Here is a 25,450-nt window from a genome sequence, read left to right as displayed (position 1 = left end):
GCCCTCGTGTTTGCCGAGTGCCGGGAAACACAGAGAGCACATTATCCCTTTCCTACCTGGTTGCTACGACACATCGCAAGAGAGTCGGGTGGAGGAATGTCCTTGGCACCACTGAGGACCTGCGACGGTCTGGAGCTCCCCTCTCTCACGTCTCTCCCGGCGCTCCCTCCCTCTCAAGCCCCTCGGGGCTGTTAAACTCCCTGGGGACTTTCCACTTGTTTCTGCCAGCAGGGGTGCTCGCATCGGTCCTGAAGTGAAATCACCTCATGGACAGCTCCTCTCCCCCGGCTGGTGGAAACCTACCAGGTTGCTACTGACAAACTCTTCGTGCCAGAAACGCACAGCAAAGTGAAACTTACAACCGGAAAGGAAGAAAGACAAACATGCCCGTTAAACAAAGCGTGACACATAGCCCATGCACACAATGGCGAACCACACGGAATGCAGGTTTACATACGCAAACAATTCCATGAATCCGGGCCTCAGTATTTTCTGTGTTTACTGATTTTTACACATAAATACAGACGTTAGACACGGTTTCCCTTCAGTATTTATTTAGATGTATTGGTTGGGTCTTTAAGTCGTCTGTGATGCATTGCAGGTGAATAGCTGTGCAGGTTTTTTTTTTAACAACTTTATTTATATTTGCACACAGGTTATGCACGTACATTTATACCATTCGATTAATCAAGCATAAATACATATACAGGTCAATTCCCTTCAGTGTTCAGGTTTTCGAGGTCTGCCAGATATTGTTTATATCGGGACCATATGTTTCTGGGTCTACAGGGGGCCATAACTGAGTCTATGTAAAGCTCTTCAGTATCGTTAACCCACACCATATCTCTGTTCCGGTCTTCTAATGTGGGTGATTGCGCATTCTTCCATCTCATTAAAATGACCCTTTTCGCTATTAGAAGGCTTAGATTCAATATTTTCCGCCACGTCGGGTTCATTTTCCCTTCTGCCCCCAACATTCAGATCCGTGGTGTCCATTTCACCGGTTGGTCTGCCATCTTATCCAGTGCTCCACAAACCTCTGACCAGTATTGTCTCAACTTAGCACAGTCCCATAGCATGTGAAATATGTTCGCATTCTCAGAGTTACATCTCAGGCAGGTACCCGCCGAGGCGTGATATATTTGCTCGAGTCAGGATGGTGTGTAATGTGTCCTATGGACTATTTTATAATAAATCAGTTTGAATCGTGAATTACAAGATATGCATTTGGTCATTGCACAGATCCGGGACCATTCCTGGTCTTCTATCGACTGCCCCAGGTCGTGTTCCCACTTGCCCTTAGCCGTGTGAGTCACCGCAGAGCGTGTTTGCAGCATGGTTTTGTAAAGAGTGGAGGCAGTTATTTTCTGAGTCCCTCCCGTGAATATATAACCTATTGCCATATTTATCTCAGGTTCCTTCGGGAATGTTGGGTACATATGTTGTGCGAAGGCTGCCACCCTATGGTATTGTTGCTTACGTGTATTTGTGTTTCCTACTACATCTTTAAATGTCCTCCTATTGGAGAAAGCTATGATCTGGGAATAACTGTCCCCACTGGGTGACGCCTCTAGCCCTCCAATGCATTACCATTTCACTCTCGATAGCGAAGGGTGTGTGTGTGTGGGTCCCCTCATATTGGCATACACGGATGGTATAGTTTACTGGCTCTGTATAAGTCAATAATTCTGGACCATGCCGTAATAGTAACCCTGGATGGGTTAGTCGTGTTGTACTGTTTAGGGGTGGGCTTTGTTATCCCATGCAGAGCCAGTATCGCCTTGCGCCCCCTCAGTGTGTGGGGTGGGGGGGCGTGGTTGAGAAAGCATGTGGCCCACCCAGCCGCATGGTGCGCCTGCGCTGCTAGGTAGTACAGTTCCACATCTGGTGCCATCAGTCCGCCTCTGGAGTGTGTGTTAATATCCTCCAACTCAGTCTGGGATACAAGTGTTATGCAGGCGCCATTAATTCTAGAGAACAGGGCGCGGCCTGGCCATACTGGCACCGTGCTAAAAAGGTAAAAGAGTTGCGGCAATATTACCATTTTTATCAAGGCTATCCTCCCGGCCAGTGATATGGGTAACACATTCCAGCGGTTCATCTTGGCGCACAGTGCATCAGCGAGTGGCGTATAGTTCAGTGCACGGGACAGTTGGGGAGTTCTGGCTATATGAGCTCCTAAATAAACAATATGCACCGGGTTCCATACAAGACCATGTAGGTTTTGGGGTTGTGAGGTGTTGTCTGTGAGCGGGAATATCTTTGACTTATTGGGATTAAAGCGCAGCCCTCAGTATTCACCGAACTTTCCCACTGCCAAGTGTGCGATCCGGATTCTTAAGATATAGTAGAATGTCGTCCTCATATAGCGTTATAATTTGGAGCTTGCCCTCTAGCATTAGCCAAAACGTACTGTAACGTGACCCAAGTATGTCCGCTAGAGGTTCTATCACCAGCGCGAAGAGTAATGGGGAGAGTGGGCAACCCTGTCTGGTGCCACCCAACAATTCCAGTATGTCTGTGAGGGATCCATTGACTCTAATCCTAGCGTAGGGTCTTGTGTACAGTATCCAGATCCATTTTATGAATTTTGGACCGAACCCATAGTTCCGTAGCACTCCAAAGAGAAAGGGCCAGGAGACTGTCAAACGCCTTCCTCATGTCAAGGGAGACGGCTATTCCCTGAGTGGCAGGGGGTATCGTGGCTATTATTTGGTGACATCTTCTTACATTTGTTGCTGTGGATCTACACAGTATAAAACCGGCCTGGTCCTCATGAACCATGTATGGCATCAATGGTGCGAGTCTGGTCGCTAGTATTTTTGCTGGGATTTTGGCGTCGGTATTTATTAAGGACAGTTGTCGGTACGACCCACATTCTCCAGGGGGTTTCCCCGATTTAAGTAAAAGTGTGATTATTGCTTCTCTAGTAGATTCTGGGAGTTCACCCTTATCTAGTGCTTCCGTCCAGACAGCATGAAGCCCGGGAGCTTGTAGCTGACTGAATTCTTTGTAGAACTCAGCTCCCAGCCCATCAGAGCCCGGGGCTTTCCCGTTGGGGAGAGCTTTTATTGCTCCACCTATGTCAGCCACTGTTATAGGTTCCTCCAGTGATTACCTAGTCGCGTCCGCTATAAGCGTTGTCTGTATCAGAGAGGTATTGTTCTATCTTAGCCTCTGGGACAGAACACTGGGGGTAGGGGGGAGGGGTTGTGGAGTATAATTCTTTATAGAACGTGAAAAATGTTTCTTTCAGTTTCATCTGATCTGTGGACATCATGCCATCTGTTAATTGAATACAAGGTATGTTCGTGGGACCTCTCTCTCCGCGCACCATTCCGGCTAATAGTTTCCCCGGGCGTTCCCCTTCTCCATATCTACGCGCCGCCGTGGGTCTGTCTAAGTATCTGATCTCTTGGTCTGCTGCTTCTCGAAACTCATCTAGCTTAGTCTTTATTTCTGTACCCAGATGAGGGGAAGAGGACAGAGCATATTGGGTCTGCAGTGATGTTAGTTGTGCTTCCAACCTAGCCAGTCTAGCCCGAATGTCTTTGAGAATTCCCCCCTCTATGGATATCGACTGACCTCTTAAGCATACCTTAAATGCCTGCCATAGTGTAGCCTGTCTTGATACCAGGTGTTCATTGATCTCGAAATATTCCTGTATGTATTGCACCATAGAGTCTTTATATACTAGATCCCTTAAGTCCGCCGGTTTGAATCTCCAAGGTGGTCGGTCCCTGATCTTGTCCGGGATTTGCAATGTCAATTGTATCGGAGAATGATCTGAGTAGGTCCTAGGGTGTATATGTGTATCTGTTACCCATGCCATGCTATCTGTGTCTATCAGCCATAGGTCAATTCTGGAGTGTGTGTCGTGGACGGTGGAGTAGTATGTGTATTCTTTCCTGCTGGGGTTTAGTGTTCTCCAGATGTCCTTTAACTGTAGATCTGTCATGTGTGTAAGTATTGTCTGTGCTGCCCTGGTTAGTGTTCTATTTTGTGTTGATGAGCGATCTAATTGTACATCCAGAATTGTGTTGATGTCTCCACCGCATAGCACCCGTGCCGTACGGTATCTCGCTAGCTTTTCAAATACTGAGGAGTAGAAGTCTGGATGGTCAATATTTGGCCCATATATATTGAGGAATACCATTTCCCTGTCAGAGTTTACCGTGCAGCAAAACGAACCTCCCATCTGGGTCACATTCGGCCTTGATACAGACAAACAGCAGCGCTTTATGTATTAGTATTGCAGCCCCTCTCGCTCTTCTAGAGAGAGTTGTGAAATATTGATGAGTCCCCAATTTGGTATCAGCTGTTCGCAATGTCTGGGTCCTGTGTGGGTCTCCTGAAGGAAGATTATCTTAGCGGCCTGTCTATTAAGATAGGCCATGATCTTCCTTTTCTTGATCTTGGAGCCCAGCCCCCTTACATTCCAGCTCAGCACATTAATACCACCCTTGTCCGGTTTAGCCATTATCTATGGGGAGCCTGAATGTGTCTTTACACCAATGTAGCTCTGCTTTATGCTTAGGTTTTTCTGTGCCTAGAACCTGTGTGCTTTTTGTGTTACCAACCTTCCTCTCATAACAAAAACCCAACTTCCCCATATCAGTCCCGCCCCCCACCCTCAGTCCCCCAAACTTCAACTGTGCCTTTGTGTTCCCCCCCGTCCCCTCCCAACAACATGTGCACCTGCTACAGGGGGGGGCTGCGGCGTCTCCAGTGCCCAAGCCATTATCGTGTACGGGCGTTACCTCCAGTTCAGGCTTGTTACTCATTTATTCTGACGTCTTGGATGACCGCTTTCCATGTGTTTTGAGCCCTGGGTTACATCCTCTGCAATGTGGGGCTCCCAAGGAAGCCCATGTCTTTGCCATTCCGTCCTACTTCTTGTACGCAACGTTTCGATAGCTCTTCTTTCAGGTTTGTCCATTATTTGGGGGGATATGTGTCTCTATGAAGCTCGCGGCCTCTTCCGGGAATGTGAAGTATGATTTATTTTGATGTTGAATTTTGAGCCTTGCAGGGTAGAGCATTGCATATTGTACTTGTCGGTCACATAGCATTTTCTTGATTCCTGAGAATAGCTTTCTCTCCTGTTGAACCACCAAGGTGAAGTCCAGAAAGATGCGTATAGTGTTGGCTTCCCATTTCAGTTCTCGTTTCTCCCTAGCTGTTTTTAGGATCAGGTCTCTGCCCTGTAGTTTAGTATGCACGCTATAATGGGTCTGGGGTATGCCCCGGGTTTCGGCTTTGGAGCTAAAGGCCTGTGTGCTCTTTCCACCATAAACACAGGCGACCATCCCGGCTCCCCCAGTAGTGTACGCAGAAGGTACTCCACCGCTTTCTCCATTGATCCTTTAATAGCCCCTCCCCCCCGGAACACCAATAATACGGACATTATTTCTTCGGGATCTTGCTTCCAAATCTTCACACTTGGATTTTACTGTCCCTAGCTCGATGGCCATCGTTGACACCGTTGTCTTCAGGGTCTCCACAGCGTCCTCTGTGCCCGATATTCTTGTTTCAGCCTCTGTCATGCGAGCTGTTGTTTTGTTGAGTTGCGTTTTTATACTCACGACACTAGCCGTGATACCATCCAGCTTGTCGGTCAACGCTGCAAAACCTTGCTGCATAGCTTGGAAGACAGCTTGAGGATCCATCGTGGAGGCAGAGGGAATCTGTTCCGCCTGTGCGGGCATTTCTCCCCCCCTTTCAGGCTCGGTATCTTTCTGCATTGTGGTCGTAAACTTATCAAAGTCCCTCTGCTCCTTTTATGGCCACAGTTTTTGGGCATCGTTCCGGATCAAGAGCGTGTATTCGGAGGAGTACCTTTTCCTATAGATGCCTTCGCCAATTGCTTCGTAGTTGCACTATATTTCTGAGGCCAAGTTAAGATGGACGGGCATGGTTTGTTGGGGCGGGGGAACCCGATCTTCCAGTATGCCCTCCATCCGGTGGTGGATTAAGCGGGGCGGGAGGGGGGCCCGCTCGGCTCTTCTCAGCCCCCGTTCGCGCGTTCCAATGTTCTGTTGTATATGGTGCAGCGGAATATGTTCGTTGGGGGGCTGGATGCCCGCCCCTCACGTTGTCTCCTGCAGCTGCAGAGCCGTCTGCGAGCTGAGCGGAGGGCGTGACGTCCTGCACTGGGTTTCGGCCCAGGCCCGGGCCACCTTTGCTGCCGTGGGCCGATGGGCTGGGGGGGGTGGGGGTGAGGGCGATTCCTCCCTTCACATGTGTCACTGCTGTGGTGTTGGCAGATGGGGGACCGCAGGCGCTCAAAGAGGATCGGAGCGCCCGCGATTCTCTCTCTCTCTGGGCGGGCGGCCCCTCCCGTTACTGCCACCACTCGAGTTGTTCCGGCGCCGGGCTCCTCCCTCTCCTTCGCGGCAGGCACGTCTCTCGCCGCCTCGAGCTACTCCTGGGTCCACAATTCAGCTCTCGCTTCACCATTCAGGTCCGAATTTCACGTGGGCTGTCCAGAGCTATAGTTACACGTTCTGTGTAAGAATCTCACCAAACCAGAGTGAATAAATTGATCATTTAGGCTTTTCGGCCCTGGACACTGCCAGAGCGCACACGGAGGCTGCCATTTCCATCCATGCGCAACAGCACCCCCCTCCAGATGGCTGTGCATGTTGAAAGAGACATGCAATTCTTTTCCACCTGTTTAAATGGCTGCATATATGCACACCTTCCCTAGTGTAAAAACACCGCTCTATCAGCTTCTCTTTACCTGCTGTTTTTTTTTAATGTAAATAAATGTGGAAAATACTATTCACAACATTATTTTCTACAGATCACAATATAAATGTGAATGAATACAGATAAAATGACCAAAACATAAAAATTGATAAAGACGAAAATGGCGAGAAAAGAAAAAAAGGACAACCATAAAACTAGGAGCCTTATTCATAATAAAGGCTCACACAACATATACACATTCAGGCGTAATACTGTGGGTTCAGTTAGTCAGAGGGGGAGACTTAGGCAGCGCAATATGCAATAGGAACAGCTTATAACCGAAGTACTTGTGCGCCAGAGACCCTGGAAAATGGAGATTCTGTTCTGGTCATGCACCATGTTCAGAACATAGTCCCCCCCCTGGCTTAAGTCTGGACATTACCCTCTGCAGATCTTCAGTTAACTGAACTGGGGGAAATTCAGCAGCAGTGGCCAATTTACTGGAATACAGACAATGCCCCCATCCTAGTCCAAAATGGCGGACAGTATGTCTGTTGGAGGGGAACAAACATCCATCCCTATCGAAAGGGTCGCTTGACAGGCTATCCAGTTTATTAGAAAAAGTTTCCTCTTCAATTCCTGTAAAATAGTATAAGTTGCTGTGTGTGTCCACAGTTCCTTGATTCTAACACACCCATTTGGGCAGATTGGGCTCCTGTGCTTATAGCAATTTGTTCCCAGAGTTGAATTTCTTAGTTTGAGTGTGGGGTCCCAGGTTCATGTAGCTTTTCAGACCCCTTCCATAGGAGCTGTTTGAAGAGGACGGTCAATATCACTGAGAGGGTTGAGTAGGATTGGGCCCCGGCGCATTCCTGGTCTTACACTCATCTTGTATCTCTTGAATGATCTTCCTGCTCACTCTGCTTTGGACTTGGTGGTTCCACTGCGCTCTGCTGAGACTTGGGTGGGAGTTACTATAGATCCTGAGAATTCTCATGGGTTTCTGGGTACCCTCCCCATCCCCAAAGTCCCAAAGCAAATAAAGAACACGATAGACAGCATAGTCTTACCATTGTTCCATAATCTGAGGTTCTTAGTTTGTTCACAAAGTGAGAGAAATTACAAAGGATGTAATAGCTTTGTTGCATTCCTTTCAAAGTAGATGAAAAGGAAGCTACTGGTAAACCAGACACTCTCAAAAGACACCATCCCAGAGAGGAAAAACATAGCACACTGAACAGGGAACTGGCCAGTGCACATTATCTAGATGAAGGCTTTCATGAACCAAGTCCTAGCTAGTGTTTTAGAAAGTTTGGTACCAATGTTTCTGAAGGATCTGCCAGATTAGTAAATTTGTATTTGCTGCTGTACATGGGACCGAGCACACACAGAAAAGAAGCACAGAGAGAACTTAATTGATGGTGGGGGCCAAGTCACACAGGAAATAGTTTGTTCATTTCTGTTACCATATCATGAGAGAAGGGTCTATTTAATAAAGGGAGGCACCTGATGTAGTCAAGAAAATTGTGCGTACCTTTGAAACACGTGATAAAGTTCTTCACCTTGGTATCATCCAAGAAAAGCTGGAAAAGAAGTGGAAACATTAAGAAACGTTACAGGAGCACCACAGGCTTGTATAATTAAGACTTCATCACATGTGCTGTGCACATGCAAACACCTGGCAAGTATGCCGACCATGGTTTCGATGCCAGATTAGAGGAGTTTGAATGGACTTTCCATTTTTACTAAACATTTTCTGATCAGGCTATTTAGGGGAATGATATGGTCTGACCTTGCCATATTTTGCACAAACTGCATAACTTACGAGTGTTTGGTGGTTCAGCCTCTCTGGCATCAAGACGCAGCTGCAGGCTCTACCAAAGGCCCAAAAGAATAAAAAAGCAAGCATAATGCTCCCAACTTTTGTCAGATGCACCAATAACCCCCATAAAATAAGGCATGAAGCAGACTGCTCTTAACCACAGCCAAAATAATCACGTGCCTTACAGAATAAGAAAGACCACACAATGCTCGCCCAACCACTGCCGGCTGGATCAATGGCCCCATAGAATAAGAAGCAAGCACAATGCTCCCAACCACTGCCGGCTGGATCAACGGCCTATAGAATAAGAAGCAATCATAATGCTCCCAACCATTGCCGAATGTATCAAGGGCCCCATAGAATAAGAAACAAGCACAATGCTCCCAACCACTGCCGGCTGGATCAATGGCCCCATAGAATAAGAAGCAAGCACAATGCTCCCAACCACTGCCGGCTGGATCAACGGCCTATAGAATAAGAAGCAATCATAATGCTCCCAACCATTGCCGAATGTATCAAGGGCCCCATAGAATAAGAAACAAGCACAATGCTCCCAACCACTGACGGCTGGATTAACGGCCAATAGAATAAGAAGCGATCACAATATTCCCCAACCACTGCCGGTTGGATCAATGGCCCCATAAGATAAGAAAAGAAGCACAATGCTTCCCACTACATTCGGCTGCCTCAAATATCCACAAAAATAAGAAAGCAATCACAATGCTCCCAATCACTGCCGGCTGGATCAACTGCCCCATAGAATAAGAAGCAAGCACACTGTTCCCAACCACTGCCAGCTGGATTAACGGCCAATAGAATAAGAAGCAAGCACAATGCTCCTAAGCCTTGCTGGATGTGTCAAGGGCCCCATAGAATAAAAAGCAATCACAATGCTCCCAACCACTGCCGGCTGGATCAACAGCCCATAGATTAAGAAGCAAGCACAATGCTCCCAACCACTGCCAAATGCATCAAGGGCCCCATAGAATAAAATGCAATCACAATGCTCCCAACCACTGCCGGCTGGATCAACGGACCATAGAATAAGAAGCAAGCACAATGCTCCCAACCACTGCCGAATGCATCAAGGGCCCCATAGAATAAAATGCAATCACAATGCCCCCAACCACTGTCGGCTGGATCAACGGCCCATAGAATAAAAAGCAATCACAATGCTCCCAACCACTGCCAAATGTATCAAGGGCCCCATAGAATAAGAACCAATCACAATGTTCCCAACCACTGCTGGCTGGATCAATGAACCCATATGATAAGAATCAAGGACAATGCTCCTAAGCCTTGCTGGATGTATCAAGGGCCCTATTAAATAGAAAAGCTAGCACAATGCTTCCCACCAAGGCTGGCTGCATCAAAGGGCTCATAAAATAAGAAATCAATCAACACCTCCAGCCACTGAGGCTATATCAAAAAAGCCCTTAAAATATGAAATCACCATAATGCTCCCAATTACTGGCAGCGGCTTCAAATGCCCCATAGAAGAAGATATAACACAAGCAGAATGATCCCTACTACTGACAGCTGTATCAAATGCTCCATAGAATAAGAAGCAGACAATGCTCCCAGACACTGACAGCTGCATCAAATGCCCCATACAATAAGAAGCAGGCAATGCTCCCAGCCACTGACAGCTGCATCAAATGCCCCATAGAATAAGATATAACGCACAATGCTCCCAGCCACTAACAGCTGCACCAAAGGCGCCATAGAATAAGATATCACGCACAATGCTCCCAGCCACTGACAGCTGCATCAAAGGCCCCGTAGAAGAAGATATCACGCACATGCTCCCAGCCACTGACAGCTGCATCAAAGGCCCCATAGTTTATGATATCAGGCCCAATGCTACCAGCCACTGACAGCTGTATCAAAGGCTGCATAGAATAAGATATCACACACAACACTCCCAACCAGTGGCAGCTGCATCAAAGGCACCATAGAATAAGAAGCAGGCAATGCTCCCAGCCACTGACCGCTGTATCAAATGTCCATAGAATAAGAAGCAGGTAATGCTCCCAGACACTGCCAGCTGTATCAAAGGCCCCATCGACAAAGAAGCAGGCAATGCTCCCAGACACTGCCAGCTGTATCAAAGGCCCCATAGAATAAAATATCAAGCCCAATGCTCCAAACCACTAACAGCTGTAATAAAGGCCCCAATAGAAAGGGAGAGTAAGCACACATCTCCAAAACACAGCAGGCTCGATCAATGACCCTCAACAGAGGGTGAACATGGTGAGCCCAGCAGCCCACCCCAGGTTCTTTCAAGATTATATAAAATACAAGAGCAAGCATACTTCTCCCAACAACTCCAAGCTTCATTATTGACCCTCCTAAGGAACAAGAAAACAAGCAATCCTACTTCCCCCACCCACTGCAGATTCCAACAACAGCCATCAAAGAAACAGAGGATAGGCATAGAATTTCCAACATATGGATGCTTTAACAATCCACCTCACAGAAAAAGAGAGCAGGCATACAGTTCCAAACCAATGCCGGTTTTATCAAGGTACCAGAAAAGCATACAATTCTCAACCACTGCAGGGACAATGAATAGGCTTTCCACAATAAGACCATGAAACCACTACAGGCTGTGTCAGAGAACATTACAGGAGAGAAAAAGAGACTGTTCCCAACAACGCTCTCATAAAATAGGAATGCTTCAGGACAATCAATTACTAGGGGGCCAGACCAGATGATTATGCCACCGGGACGGGATTGTTCAGTCTTAGGACTTCATTTAACAAACTGATGATTTCTGTGAACTGTAGTCCTGGTGAACAATGTTACAGTGAGGAGGTTGATGCCAGTGGGTTTGTGTAGGTGCTTATTGGTAACAAAGGACCACCACGCAGAGGAGTCAGGCAAATAGCCTGTCCTTTACTGCCCCCAACCATTTCTTACATCTTCAACCATCCAAGGTTAAACCCTAAGCCCCCAAGGGATCCATGTTCTACATTCCTCTCCACTGCAGACTCAATGCCCTTCATCCATCCTCCCAGCTCCCACAAAAAGAGATGAACAAATTAAACTTAAATACATGCTAACTATAATTGGTTAATGAAAAACCTGGAATTGGACCAATATGTCCACTCACAACATTATCAATTGTCTCCCGGAATAGAAGACTAAGCACACTGCTGTAGGGAATGGTCCACTGGCCTTGACGGAGAGAGGTCAATACATACCACATGACCCATGTCATTTGGGTGGTCATGCAGTAAATGTTTTTCCCTTTACAGTTTGGGAACTGTTGTCCTGGATTTAGATTGAGAAAACCAAAACTACAAGACCCAAAATACAAAGAAAAGAAACAGGACTGGATGAGCATCCTCTGACTGACAAGGTATGTTGGCATTGCCTACATGTCCTTCCTCATCCGAGTACTTATTTTTAAGGCACCAGCATCAATAACAGGAAACCTTTCATGGACCTTCTATGCAGCCTTCTTTTAAGTGGGATAGTAGGTCTGTCTCCCAAATCGAGCTCCTCCTGGGTCTCCTGCTCAGCACCAGGCTCAGTTGAGCAAAAAAAGGTCAAGAGCAAGGAGTTTGTGGAGGCTCCTCTGTCCTCTTTTTGCTCCTTGGTCCACTGCAGGATAGAGGGGCCCGACTAAAGTGGAGCATGCAGGTGATGTAAAGGAAGAAGGCCCTGATGAAGTTGGCACTATGAGACTGGGAGTGCAAGCTGCCGCGAAACACACTGAAAGGTAAGAGTGCTGCTGTGCAGTCTGATCAGGGCACTAGGGTACCAGCCGATGGCCAAGCAATGCAAATACACCCATTCTTGTCTGTCTGGAAACAAAATGCACACTTAACTTTTCCCGCCTCCAACTACAGCAGACATGTTATTTAAGCAAAAAGGCCTGAGCAGGGGGGGGGGGGCATTACCACTACAGGTAATGCCCCAGGGGCCCATAGTTACACCTGAAGTGGGAATGCCCCACCTGTGAGGGGCTTATTGCTATTAGTACCCTGGCCTGTAAAACTGGGGTACTAAAAGTATTTTTGTTTCTGTTCCGAAATGCTTGTGCGTTTCATAACAGAAACAAATAAATGTAAAAATAAAGGCCGCTGGCGAAGGGAAAACAAAGTCCGTTTTCCTTTTCTCTGGCGGCCATTGAAAAAAGTAAACAAAAAAAATGGCCTTCATGGAAACGGGAGAAGGGACTACACTTAGTCCCTTCTCTCTTTGCATGGTGCCCATTAAAAAAAGTAAAAGAATAAAATGGCCGCCATGGAAAGGAGAGGAGCAGTCCCTTCTTTTCTTTCCAGGATGGCCTGTCGCAGATTGGCAGTGGGTACGCTGGGGACAGAAGTGTTCCCAGAGCATCTGCTCCCGAAATGGACTGAAAAGAAGGTAAGTTGGGGTGGGGAGGGAATTCTGTGGTTGGGGGAGAGGAAAGGTGAGGACCACACTTACCTTGTTCCCCGGCCGGGGAAAGATGGCAGCCTCCAGGCCTTGAGGCGGCTTGGAGCATGGGGGGATTACTGCTGGTAATGCCCTCGTTCTGAGCCTCCTCATTGGCTGAGAGGCTGCCACACCCCCACCTCCGGGTACTAACTTGGGAGGGTTACGCGATCTTACATGGGTGCACATAGGTACATTTAAGAAGTGCCTGGAAGAAATACATTGTTGATAATCCTGGCACGTAATGTACAACTACAGAAGGCGCTCCAAATAAGCCTCACATAAGAGGAAGGATGTTAAGGACACAATCTTCAACTTCTAAGTAGGGAAAAGGAAATCTCTGCCACTTCTTCATCTACAAATGCGACTTCTTCAGCCTTGCCCTCTTCAGAATCAGATATGGATAAAGACCCAGAGGAAAGTGGCAGGCACCGCGACAGAGAGGTCAGGGATAGGTGGTTAATCAGCAGGCTGATTATATGGCTTTCCAGCCCACATCTTCTACTCCACGAGAACAAGGACAACATTGTTCCATAACGCAATTCAAACACTTAGTTCAATTAGGAATAGGGAATTAATGTCTGCAGATTCATGGCAAAACTGTACCTTCTTCAAGAGAAGACAAGCCTGTCTGCATTGAGGATATCCAGCCATGCCTGGTGGGTCCAACCTCTATGGCCTCAGAGCAGGCAGGAATCAAGGATACAATAAATAAGAAAGTAGATTCTACTTTATAGAAATCACATACGGAGGATATCTGTCACTCAGCACAAGTGCAGAAGCCTCCTTAAGAGGTTTCTCGCAGCTGGCAAAAGCCATTTGAGAAGGTACTGATTGGCCAAGAGGGAAGCACAATTTACAAATTGGGTGTGGCACAATTGACGCTGTCTTAAGACCTTTCATACGACTGAGTCAAATCATTAGATCGGACCATGGTGGTAGTAGTGGGGGCAGATGACACATGCATCTAAAAGATCTACAGGTCTAAAAACATCATATAGCTCTTCCCAGACAAGACAGCATACTAGGACCCGCCAGCAGGAAAAAACTGTTACATGCTCACGGTCAAAGTGCAAGATAGCAGTTACTGCAGAAGCAGGGGAAACAGTTCTCTTCGGTGACCAGCCAGAAGTCCTGCTGCCAGGCCCATAGGGCCCAGACTGCCCCTGTTCTTTAATACTTGGGAAGACCTTTCATCAGACAGATTGGTAAACAGCATACACTAGGGATACAGAATAGAATTCTTTACCCCCCTCACCCCAACTAAGAACCATCAGGTCAAGTCGTAACCCCACTACCCAGAGGAAAGAGGAGATAGGTGATGGTCATAGGTATACAAGAGCTCTGGTAAAAGTTTGTGATTGCCCGAGTTCCCAAAAAAGAAATCAGGAGGGTGCTCCATCATCCTGTTGGTCCTGAAACCAAATGGAAGTATTGTTTAGTCCTGGATCGAAAGAGGATGAATGTATATGTCCCTCCTCAAGACTGTACAAGATTGAGAGCTTACAACTGAGATGATGATTAAAGACCAGTACTTTCTAGCATTGATGGATATGCAGCACCCATATTTCCATATCCAAATACACGGGGCACATAAGAGATGCCAGAGGTTTTCAAAAGCAGGATGGAATCGCCAACACAAGGTGCTTCCTTTTGGCCGGAGTACAGCACATCGGGTATTTACCAAGGTATAGGGTACTGCAAAAGTAAGGCGCATACACTTTTCCCTACCTTGCGATTGGCCAATGTAAGCATCTTCCAAAAAGCAGCTGATGGAAAACGTTGAGACGATGGCCAGGTTTACTGACATCTTGGAGGCTATTGGTGAACCAGTGGAAATCTCATTTACTGGTATCACAAGTGCTACAGTTCATCAGAATCAATTCTGGAAAGCCAGGGGTCGAGTGTTGATGTCGAGGACCAAGCACAGAGCCTTCAGGATCTGCTATCAGCTCTGCTGGAGGGAAATTAAGCCACAACCAGAAGATCCTTTAGGTGCAGGGTCATGTGGCTGCCACTGTCTTTTTAGTTCTGTGAGCCAGGTTGCATGTGAGAGCTTTGATAGACCACCTTCTCAACCACTGGAATTCAGAGTTGCAGGATTTCAATTTAGTTTCCCCTATCAGACGACTTGCAGAACAATCTCCTCAGTGTTTGGACAGAGAAAGCCAGTCAAGGGGGTTCCCTCTCACATAGCACTCAGAGACCATACCTACAACAGACAAGAGTGGTCTGTGGTCCCGGGCTAACCGGTGACAGAGCCAATGGAGGCAGCAGGAAGCAATCAGATCAACCAATTGTGAGAATGAACAGCCATTTTCAAGGCACTCAGGGACTTCACCCTCACCCCCCAGAGAAAACCTGTAATAGTGACAGAGAACACGTCAGCAGTAGCATAAGTAAACTGGCAAGGGAACATGCTCAAAATCCCCGAATATTTTAGCCAAGGTGATGGGGAATTGGGCAACGCACAACCGGATTTCCCTCGAAGCAGGGCACATCAGAGATTGGACAATGGGGATGCAGACCTTCTGAGCATAGAGTTTCCGTCATGGTAACTGTACCCATAGGTATTCAGACAAATATGCAAGATGTTCTGGACTTTTATTTGCCTCCCAGCCCAATGCAATGGTCCCCTCCTTTTTAATCGGGACTCCGGCCAGTGGGGAAATGGGGAGTAGATGCATCTTCATCCCCAGGGTATTGATCAGGATCAGGCATTAGGCCACAGATGCTATTGTGGCAGCACCGGTGAGGCCCAGATCACCGTACCCACTTAGTGATAGCCTTAATATTTCCAGTGCCATCCTTCCAATATTCAATCATAAATCTCAGGGTTGAGTTGGGTCAACAAGATCTCCCAATTGGGATGGTAGAAACAAGGGTTAACACCCCAGTTTGCTAAAGCAGTCCACACAAAAGACATATGAAAAAGGTACTGGAAACATTTTGCAGACTGGTGTATAAGAAATTCCACACGCCCTCTATAATGCCCCATTCCTTCAATTCTACAAATCCAGTAGGAAGATGTGAGCCATGGTCAGCAGTGTCATTAATAAGGGCACAACAGGAAGCAAACAAAGAGTTTTTAGGGGACCATGAAACCCAACCACCGAATGGAAAGGCTTTGCAGCAAAGCTGTCAAAAAGCTTTACTCACTCAAGTCCAAGGACACCAGCAGAGTACAGGGATCAATCTCTTGTAATAAGAGCACTGTAGATCCCTTCCTTTCCTTGTACTAAGAGCATTGTAGGTCCCTTCCTTTACTTGTACTAGGAGCACTGCAGGCCCCTTCCTTTACCTGTACTAAGAGCACTGTAGAGCCCTTCCTTTACTTGTACTAAGAGCACTGCTGCAGGTCCCTTCCTTTACTTTTACTAAGAGCACTGCAGGTCACTCCCTTTGAAGCTCATCCATTTATGTAAAGTTTCTCCAGGTTCTTTCAGATTGCACTGTCCTGGGTTGCAGTTCTGGGTTCGTATTAAAGCTACATTTAAGATTTCACCAGTCACAAGAGGTGGCTATTCTGGCATTTTTCCAGAGCCCTCCGTCCCCAGAAGAAAAGAGACAACATATGTTGGATGTAAACACAACCGTGCTAACATATTTGGACAGAAGACATGCTGTCTGATTTTTCCGAACACCTATTTGTTACATTTGGAAGAAATGCCCCAGGCAGAGAGGCACTGGTCCTCTGAACGTATGGACCCCTGGCATTACAAATTATGATGAAGCAGAATTATGTTGTTGCAGAAATGCGACATTGACTTGTGTGGGGAGGGTGATGAAACAAGCAGGACGATTCCTATTTTTCTACGTAAAGTCTTTTGTTCCCCCTGTGATGCCTTTGCAATGGCCATGTTACTGGTCCTAGCATTTATTATTTTTCTTTAAATCAAAGCAGACTTTGTTGAGGATTTCCCTTCGCTTCATTTGGCTGAAGGGCAAGTTTGTACGCAACATGAGAGACTGGGCAGGCTTGCCGTAGGAACAGCACAGATCAATAATTTTTTATGGGCATTGGGTTAGTGTACCACTTTGCTGACTAGACCAGTTCTAGCTGGATCAGACAATGAACCCCTCAGAAGGAACCAGATATATGCGTTGAGGGCACAATGGGAAACCTACGCTGCTCACCAGAGACGACGGCACCAGACATCAGTATCACAACCTGGAAGTTGACTATCACGTGATACTCGAGAAAAGAAATAGAGGACGAACTCTCACGAGAATACAATCAACATCTTTGTTGTAGGGAGGCGGGAGCTGCATGCTTAACAGCCTACTTAAGCTTCCTCGAAGATTTGTTGATTTTGGAGATGGACAGGTAAAAGGTTGACTAATTATTTAGGGGACATGCAGAGATGGGGTGAAAGTTCTGGGATGGGTATGTTATATTGGTTACTGTATTTGTCTGTTTCATTGCAGCGGTCCTAACAATTGTTTATTTTATCTGCCCTGTAGTGGCGCTGGCAAAATATTAGAAACAATGTCTTAGGCTGGTTGTATGAAATGTGTAGGTCGGGAACAAATGTCTTGTATTTTACCCAAATCCATTCAGAGTGTAAACAAAAATAGGGTATCCCTAAGAGACTTCTCCATATTATCCGTTTCTTTTGGTTTTAGCGCCTGGAACGAATATGGGGGAAATTGGGAATTAAAATACCAAAGCCTGAGTAAATAGGGGCAGAAGACTGCTTGCAGGGCGAGTGGCCCATAATCCTCTCAGTATCACTCTGCGTGTCCTTAGTTATCAGTCCCCTTCTCCCTCAGGGCCACAAAGGGGTGGAATCAAAGAGTGAATGTTACAGGGGCAGCTTGTAATAGACAATTGGTAACTGGGCGACTGTTATTAAGTAGTGACAGCCGTGGCCGAAAGGACAGTCAACCTCCAAAGGGGTTGCCTGCACATTACATGTTTAGCCATTTTAACAGCGCTACATGAGATGTTTTAGATTCTTAGCATTACCTTACCCGACAGAAAAGACATACACACACAGTTCCCGATAGAAGGGACCTTTCACCTAGATAAACTGGGGGCACCCCCGATAGAAGTGAAAGATAACTCCAAAGCAATGGGGGGCATTAACAACATGGTTAGAGGAAGCAACAGCAAGAAGTAATGACTAAGATTAGGGGGTTAAAGGAAATTAATGACACATTGTGTGGACAGAAAGTATTTAAGATCGAAAGGAGTGTCAGACAGAAACACCTACCTGCGCCCCCAGATAATAGAAGAAAACGCTGAGGCTGAATAGGAAGAGCAGAATAGCGAATCCACTGAGGATATCATTGAGTTATTCACTAGCATGCATGCAGCAGTAAGAGTAGGCAGAGACAGCCAAAACATTAACAGAGGGAACAGGTGCCGGAGAATGCTCCATTGCAAGTACTTCAACCAGTCGAGCCCTCTGCACCTGAACAACCTGGTCTGACTCCTCAGGGAGCTACAGGGAGTCATATGCTGTTTCCCCCCTCCAAAAACAGTAAAACATCATAACCTTAAACGTCCAATGGACACCAAGTGATTTGCGACAAATGGCGAAGGAATTCCCAAACGTTATGGAGGAACCGCAGTGTTTTGTTGAAGAGCTGCAGATGGTCCTCCAATGCTATAAACCCTCATAGGCAGAAATGAGCCAACTCATGAGGATAGTCATGCCACCCAAAGGGAGACAGACTTCAAGATCGTGCAAAGCGGCCAGTTCAGGACCAATGAACTGGGAACCCATTGGTTCAAGTTAGAGAAAGAATAGTCACTGCAATACCCGTGATCTGCCCAAGGGAAACTGATTGGGCCAAGACAGGGAATTGGAAGCAAAATAAAGGAGAATCCTCTTAGAAGTATTCATACGGCATTTAGGCATCATTAAGCCAGACAAGACAGCCCAGGAATCTATAGCCAACGCTTTTGTCACCAGTTTGTTACTTAAAGTTCAAGCACATCTTAAAACGGGTGTATTGAGGGGCTGACGAAACCTTTGCAAAACTAGTGGCAGTTGTCAATCATTTTGTAGCGTGGCAGGAGCAAAAAAAGGAAAACATTTTGAGTGCCAACAGATCACTTTACAGATTCAGATCCTACAGGGCCAGGTGCAAGGACAGATGCAAAACGTGCATGCTCTGTCATGAATCAGCGATATCGACCCTTCTGGTCAGCCTGGTCTCTCAGTCAATAACCATTCACTTCGATCCTTTCCAACATGGCCGACGCCAAGGAACGGTGCGGTCTAGTCTTTCTGTATTCGTGCTCATGCTTCCTTGAAAACTGACACGCCCCCGCGATTCGGCGCATCTCAATGCTTTGCTTACTTGCTCCCTTCATCCCGCCAAGTTGTGTTCTAATCTTCCTAGCCCTGTTCCCTTCGTGATTCCTGGTGCCGCCCTTATTTTCCTTCCTCGTCTCCCCGTCCGCGCTCTTCCGCGACCTCCGTATACGGAGCCTCGCTTACCTTATTCCTTTCCAGTCCCTGTTCTGTCCCGGATCCTTCCAGGAACATTGAACACCTGCAAATTCCTGGAGCTGCCGCAGCTGGGAATCAGGAACAAGTGCGCTCATCGCCTCCCAGCAGACTGGATTCAGAGGATTCTAGACCTTACCTCTACAAGGCTCGCTCGTCCAGGAAAAAGAAACTAGCGAACTCCAAGAAGAGAACCACAAGTAGTAAACAGGTGAGTCACGAGTCCGAAGGCTCTGATTCTGACAGTTTGAGACGCCACCCAATTAATACTGTTTCCATAATGGAGGCAGCCATACAAGACCTAATGAGAGGTATGCAGGAACTTACTACAGAAGTACAGCACCTTAAAGCTGAATATGCAGCCTTAAAACAGGTTTTTTTTCAGGGATTCGGCATATCAAGAAAGTGCATCGGTAGGAGGCATTGTGGATAAACACGATGGTAACCCAAAGACCTTACTCTCCTTCCTGGACTCATGTCTGCTTCATTTTACCTTTACACCTTACTACTTCTCCACCCCCAGAGCTAAGGTGGGGTTTATGATCTCATCTATCCAGCAATGCGCTAGCCTGGGCTACCCCTTTAGTGTCTGCAGGGGATTCGTCACTCGACAATTACGATGAATTTGTTTCTGCCCTCAAGGCCATGTTCGACCGTACTGAACAGGTGTATTTTGCCCAGGGAAAACTGCTGGAATTCCAGCAGGGAAGCCAGGACATGGTGACATACGTCACCCACTTCAAACAATTGGCTAAAGACGCTAACTGGACCCCTGAATCCTGCTTTACCTTGTTTAGACGCAGGTTAAGGATGAATTGGCCAGGGTAGCCCGTCCCGGATCCTTCCAGGCCCTCATAGACCTGTCCTTACAGATCGATTTCAGGATACAAGAAAGAAAGGCAGAGAAGAGGAAGACACGGAACCCGCCACCAAAAACTCCACCTGAATACATCAGCCCCACGGAAAAAGAAACACCAACCCAAGGTCTGACAGAGCCAGAACCCATGCAGCTTGGTTCCTTGAGAGGCCCCATTACTTCCCAGGAAAGGACTCAGCGGATCAATAGCGGTCTCTGTATGTATTGTGCTTCAGACAAACATTTAGTGCGTTATTGCCCGATAGCCCCTCCACGACGCTCGGGAAATGCCAGCTCCCGATCCTGAACGAAGCCCAGTTTCGGGAGCAAGAATCATGCTCCGATGTTCCTCTAACACTGGACTGTTCTCTAAAGAATTCCTTAGTGCTACTCCAAGTGACCCTTTCAACACCCAACAAGGAAATATCTTCCATCCTGGCCTTGGTGGATTGCGGGGCCCTGGATCTTTTCCTCGATGACGAATGGACACAGAGACATATTCCTCGAGAAGCCAAGGATGTCTTCCAGGCAGTGGAAGGAATCGACGGAAGACCCCCAACTTCCAGACCCAGAACACAACAAACCCCAGAGCTCTTGCTCACTATTCACAACCATCAAGAGTTATAGCGTTTCGACATAATCAAGGCAGCACACTACCCCATAGTGCTTGGCCTCCCTTGGTTGCGAAAACACAATACTTATATCAACTGGACGGCAGGATCTTTGTTCTTGGGTTCCAAGTTTTGTCTCACTCATTGTCTATCCGGGAAACACAAACAGTCCTCCGGAGACAAGCTTCCTAACCATCAACACATCACTGTTTCTACCATTACACAGGTACCCGAGGTGTACCATCAATTTTCAGATGCATTTTCTTCTGCCATTGTCCCGTCACTCCCTCCTCATCGCCTTGAAGACTGTGCTATTGACACAGAAGAGAATGCAGTAATTCCTTTCGGAAGGATGTTAATTCTGTCAGAGTCCGAGAAAGCTGCCCTACGTGATTATCTAGACACTAACCTGTTCAATGGGACAATTCGTCCCTCCAAATCCCCTTCTGGGGCTTCTCTCTTTTTCATACCTAAAAAGGATACAAAGGAACTCGGTCCATGCCTGGAGTACCGGGGCCTGATCAAATGTACCTTAAAAAGACAGATATCCCTTGCCACTCACTTCGGAGATCCTGGAGGCGTAACGTGGAGCAGTGATATTCATTCAACTGGATTTGAGAGGCGCTTCCCACCTGATTCGCATCAAGGAAGACGATGAATGGAAGACAGCTTTTCAGACCCCCTTTCGCCACTACGAATATCTGGTGATGACATTTTGGTTAGCCAATGCTCCTGTAATATTCCAACATTTTATGGACCAAGTTTTTTCCGACATGCGGTTTCTTTTTGTTATCGTCTACCTAGATTACATATTGATTTACTCACAAGACCCGACTCTGCATCAGGAACACATCTCTTTGGTCTTACAACGGCTATGTGAACACCATCTGCTGGCCAAACCTCAGAAGCAATCCAGCTCCTTGATCGCTCCGGTGTCTTCTCTGGAGCCCGTCCTCGCCTGCAAGCAGCGTCCTAGGGAGAAGAGAGAAGGACAATTTTAGTAAGCGTTCGTCTTCTGATTCCAACGCCTTTCAGACTTGCGCTCACCTAGCGAAGCTCTCCTGGTATGCGACGGCGGTCCAGACATCTTCCACTCTACGTCCCTCTTCCATCTGATCGCACCTCTTCCAGCAACTTCTCGGCGACCTGCAAGGAAAGAACAATACAGGTTAGCCCAATTACAAAGACGCTCATAGTGCTGCTCTCCGCACATTCACTTACCATCTCGAGCACCGCCCTCTCCATCAGCTCGACACCTTCATCATCCCTTCTGCACCTACGAGAGAAGGAGGAGAACAGGGCAACTACTATTACGGACACACACTCTTTAACAACTATAGACTTAACTCAAAAGCGGAGTCGCAGCAGGACTGGACTCCAGGGCCCACACCAGTGAAGTAACTTGGCAGCAAGGTCCCCAGCCACGACGGGCCCCTGCACAGAACAGCAGGACGGAGAGTGCACCTTATCGAAACACAAGAATAGATCCTCAGCAGAACGAGTACCCGGGGAAGGCAAATCCAAGTCAGAAGCAAAACAGCCAAGTCGGGTGGCATCCCTGTGGATACAAGGTGAGCGTTACACCAGGCCAACTCGCTCTTAGAAATGATACGCGCGAAGACTGCAACTTCGGACATTTGGGAAGAGTACACCAAGGATAATCTCTGGGCTCTTTCTACCAAGGATGGAGATCTTTTTAAAGGACATGAGTTTGGTGATCCCTACCCAGAATACTCAGACTAAGGTCATGAGTCTTTGCCATGACACATTTCATACCGGGCACTGTGGAATCAAGGCCACCTATCAGATGATTAGAAGGAACTTCTGGTGGCCTAAAATGCGCTCTGACATACGCGACTATATACAAGCCTGCTCAGTTTGCAACCAAAACAAGATCCACAACAGGAAGCCAGTGGGTCTGCTTCATCAACCTGACTTACCATCTCAACCCTGGGAAACTATTGCCACTGATGTCATTGTGGTCCTTCCTCCCTCCAAAGGCTTTACCACCATAATGGTCACTATAGACCTCTTCTCACATGGCCCATTTTACTCCTCTAACCAAACTACCTTCAGCACCTGAAATGGCAGGGACCTTTGTTACCCACATCTTTCAGTTGCATGGGCTACCCTCTAAGATCATCTCTGACCACGGGGCACAATACATCTCCAGGTTCTGGAAACATCTCTGCCAGCAATTAGGGATTCAACGTGCCTAGTCAGGTTATCATCCACAAACAAATGGCATAACAGAGGGTAAACCAAACCCTTGAGCAGTATCTGCAGTGTTTCACTTCGAAAGTCCAGGATGATTGATCACTACTGATTCCTGTGGCTGAATTTGCCTACAACAATTCAGACCATTCCACGACTAAAACCAGTCCTTTTTTTGTGTACTCAAGGGTTCCATCCATCAGTGCTACCCACACTCTTACCGCAGACCACATCAACGCTTTCAGTGGATGCGCAAAACTGGTCTCCATTCACAAGCAAGTGAAGGAACACCTAGAAAAGGCCAGAATGGACATAAAAATATTTGCCGATACCAAAAGGCGACCAGGGCCTTCCTATGCTGTTGGAGATAATGTTTGGCTCTCATCTCAATATCTACCCAGGCATCTGAGACCCAACAAGCTGGCACCTCGTTTTTACGGACCTTTCACTGTGACTGAAATCATCAGCCCGGTTGCCTTCCGACTCCAATTACCAGCTTCCTGGAACAGAATCCACCCTGTTTTTCATAAGTCACTATTGAAACCTTTCCACCACTCCAAGTCAACACCTCGACCTCCCCCGCTCATTGTCGACAACCAAGTTGAATTCGAGGTTTCTAGGATCTGCGATTCCAGATACAGAAGAGGTCGTCTCCAATATTTGGAGAAATGGAAGGGCTATTCACCAAGTGAACGGACATGGGAACCAGTCTCTAACATTAATGCATCCCACCTGTTGCAGCGTTTTCATCAGACTCATCCTGGCAAGCCCGGTGGACTGGGACTTAGGAGGAGGCATGCTGTCATGAATCGGCGATATCGACCATTCTGGTCAGCCTGGTTTCTCAGTCAATAACCATTCACTCCGATCCCTTCCAACATGGCCGACGCCAAGGAACAGTGCGGTCTAGTCTTTCTGTATTCGTACTCATGCTTCCTTGAAAACTGACACGCCCCCGCGCTTCGGCGCATCTCAACGCTTCGCTTGCCTGCTCCCTTCGTCCCGCCAAGTTGTGTTCTAATCTTCCTAGCCCAGTTCCCTTCGTGATTCCTGGTGCCGCCCTTATTATCCTTCCTGGTCTCCCCGTCCGCTCTCTTCCGCGACCTCCGTATACGGAGCATCGCTTACCTTACTCCTTTCCAGTCCCTGTTCTGTCCAGGATCCTTCCAGGAACAGTGAACGCCTCCAATGTCCCGGAGCTGCCACAGCTGGGAGTCAGGAACTAGTGCGCTCGTCACCTCCCAGCAGACTGGATTCAGAGGATTCTAGACCTTACCTCTACAAGGCTAGCTCGTCCAGGAAAAAGAAACTAGCGAACTCCAAGAAGAGAACCACGAGTAATAAACAGATGAGTCTGAAGACTCGGATTCTGACATGCTCTCGCTCAAAGGGGGGAGAGGGGGACGGACCTCGGAATAGGTGCTGAGGCGGTCCTCCCATGGGACAGACCACACAAGGTGAGCAGTTGGATGGCTAACCTGGGCAACCGGTTCAGCAAAGACCATGGAATCTGCCAGTTCAGTCTAGACTGTGTGGCCCGTCAGATCAATGGAGACAGTGGGGTCAGGTAGACCAACAGAGACAAGGGAGCTGGGCTTCCCCAACAAAACCCCTGGTTCTTTACTACTGTAAGCAAACAGGGCATTGGAAGAATGAGTGTCCTTACAAAACTGCAGACCGCATACCCTCAGGGAAACATGGGACAGAGGGATACCCAAGCTTCACGAGCATGGCACACCACGCCATTTCTTGAGGAGAAAAAGGCCAGATGCTTTGATTGGCGCCTTTGCTGTGAAGGTGCAGTCTTTCAATTTGCAGAACCTTCCAATTTTTTGCCAGAAGTCTCACTAGCGCCACAGGTACTCTGGTACTTCAGAATCATATTCTAGGATCCTTGGCCAGCTCTTGTGTTGCACATCTTCTCGGATACTGAAACGTTCAGTGTTCAGATAATATTGCACATCCTAACACACCATATCCCACTGCAGCTCTCTTCCTGCTGTCATCACACACTTTATCAGTTGTTGCTGCACTTGCCTGGGTAGTTTGCCGAGTGTCCCAATAATGTGACTCATCAATATTGAGCTTGTATGTCCCCCACCCTTTCTAATCTGTTCATTAGACATCTCTCAGGCCTCCTCGAGGAAATGGGGGGGCTTTTGATTTACCCATTTATTTTATTGTATCATACATAAGACTTTTTTTTACAGTTTTTCTTCAAAGATACCACAGTACCACTTAAAAAAAACAAATAAACGTTTGTCATTCAATTTACTACATTTCATTAAAAAAAATATATGTAAGAATATCAAGCAAAGATTTAACTATTGCTTTTTTTTTTACTTTCTGGGTTATTTTCCCTTTTACA

At 47.2% G+C, this 25,450-nt stretch overlaps 1 protein-coding gene across 1 annotated transcript in view; it reads right to left on the bottom strand.

The window, feature by feature from the left end:
• C5QH8orf82 (chromosome 5q C8orf82 homolog) overlaps positions 1-25,450 on the bottom strand; it is a 348,224-nt gene that overhangs the window by 285,569 nt on the left and 37,205 nt on the right. Inside the window, exon 2 of the mRNA XM_069621772.1 lies at positions 8,225-8,273. Coding sequence (XP_069477873.1) covers positions 8,225-8,273 — 49 coding nt within the window. The remainder of the gene's footprint in view (positions 1-8,224; positions 8,274-25,450) is intronic.

This window comes from Ambystoma mexicanum, chromosome 5q (genome assembly GCF_040938575.1).
Source record: "Ambystoma mexicanum isolate Mex_15411 chromosome 5q, UKY_AmexF1_1, whole genome shotgun sequence".
NCBI lineage: Eukaryota > Metazoa > Chordata > Amphibia > Caudata > Ambystomatidae > Ambystoma > Ambystoma mexicanum.
Note: the sequence above shows the minus strand (reverse complement) of the source record. Positions and strands in the feature narration are given on the sequence as shown.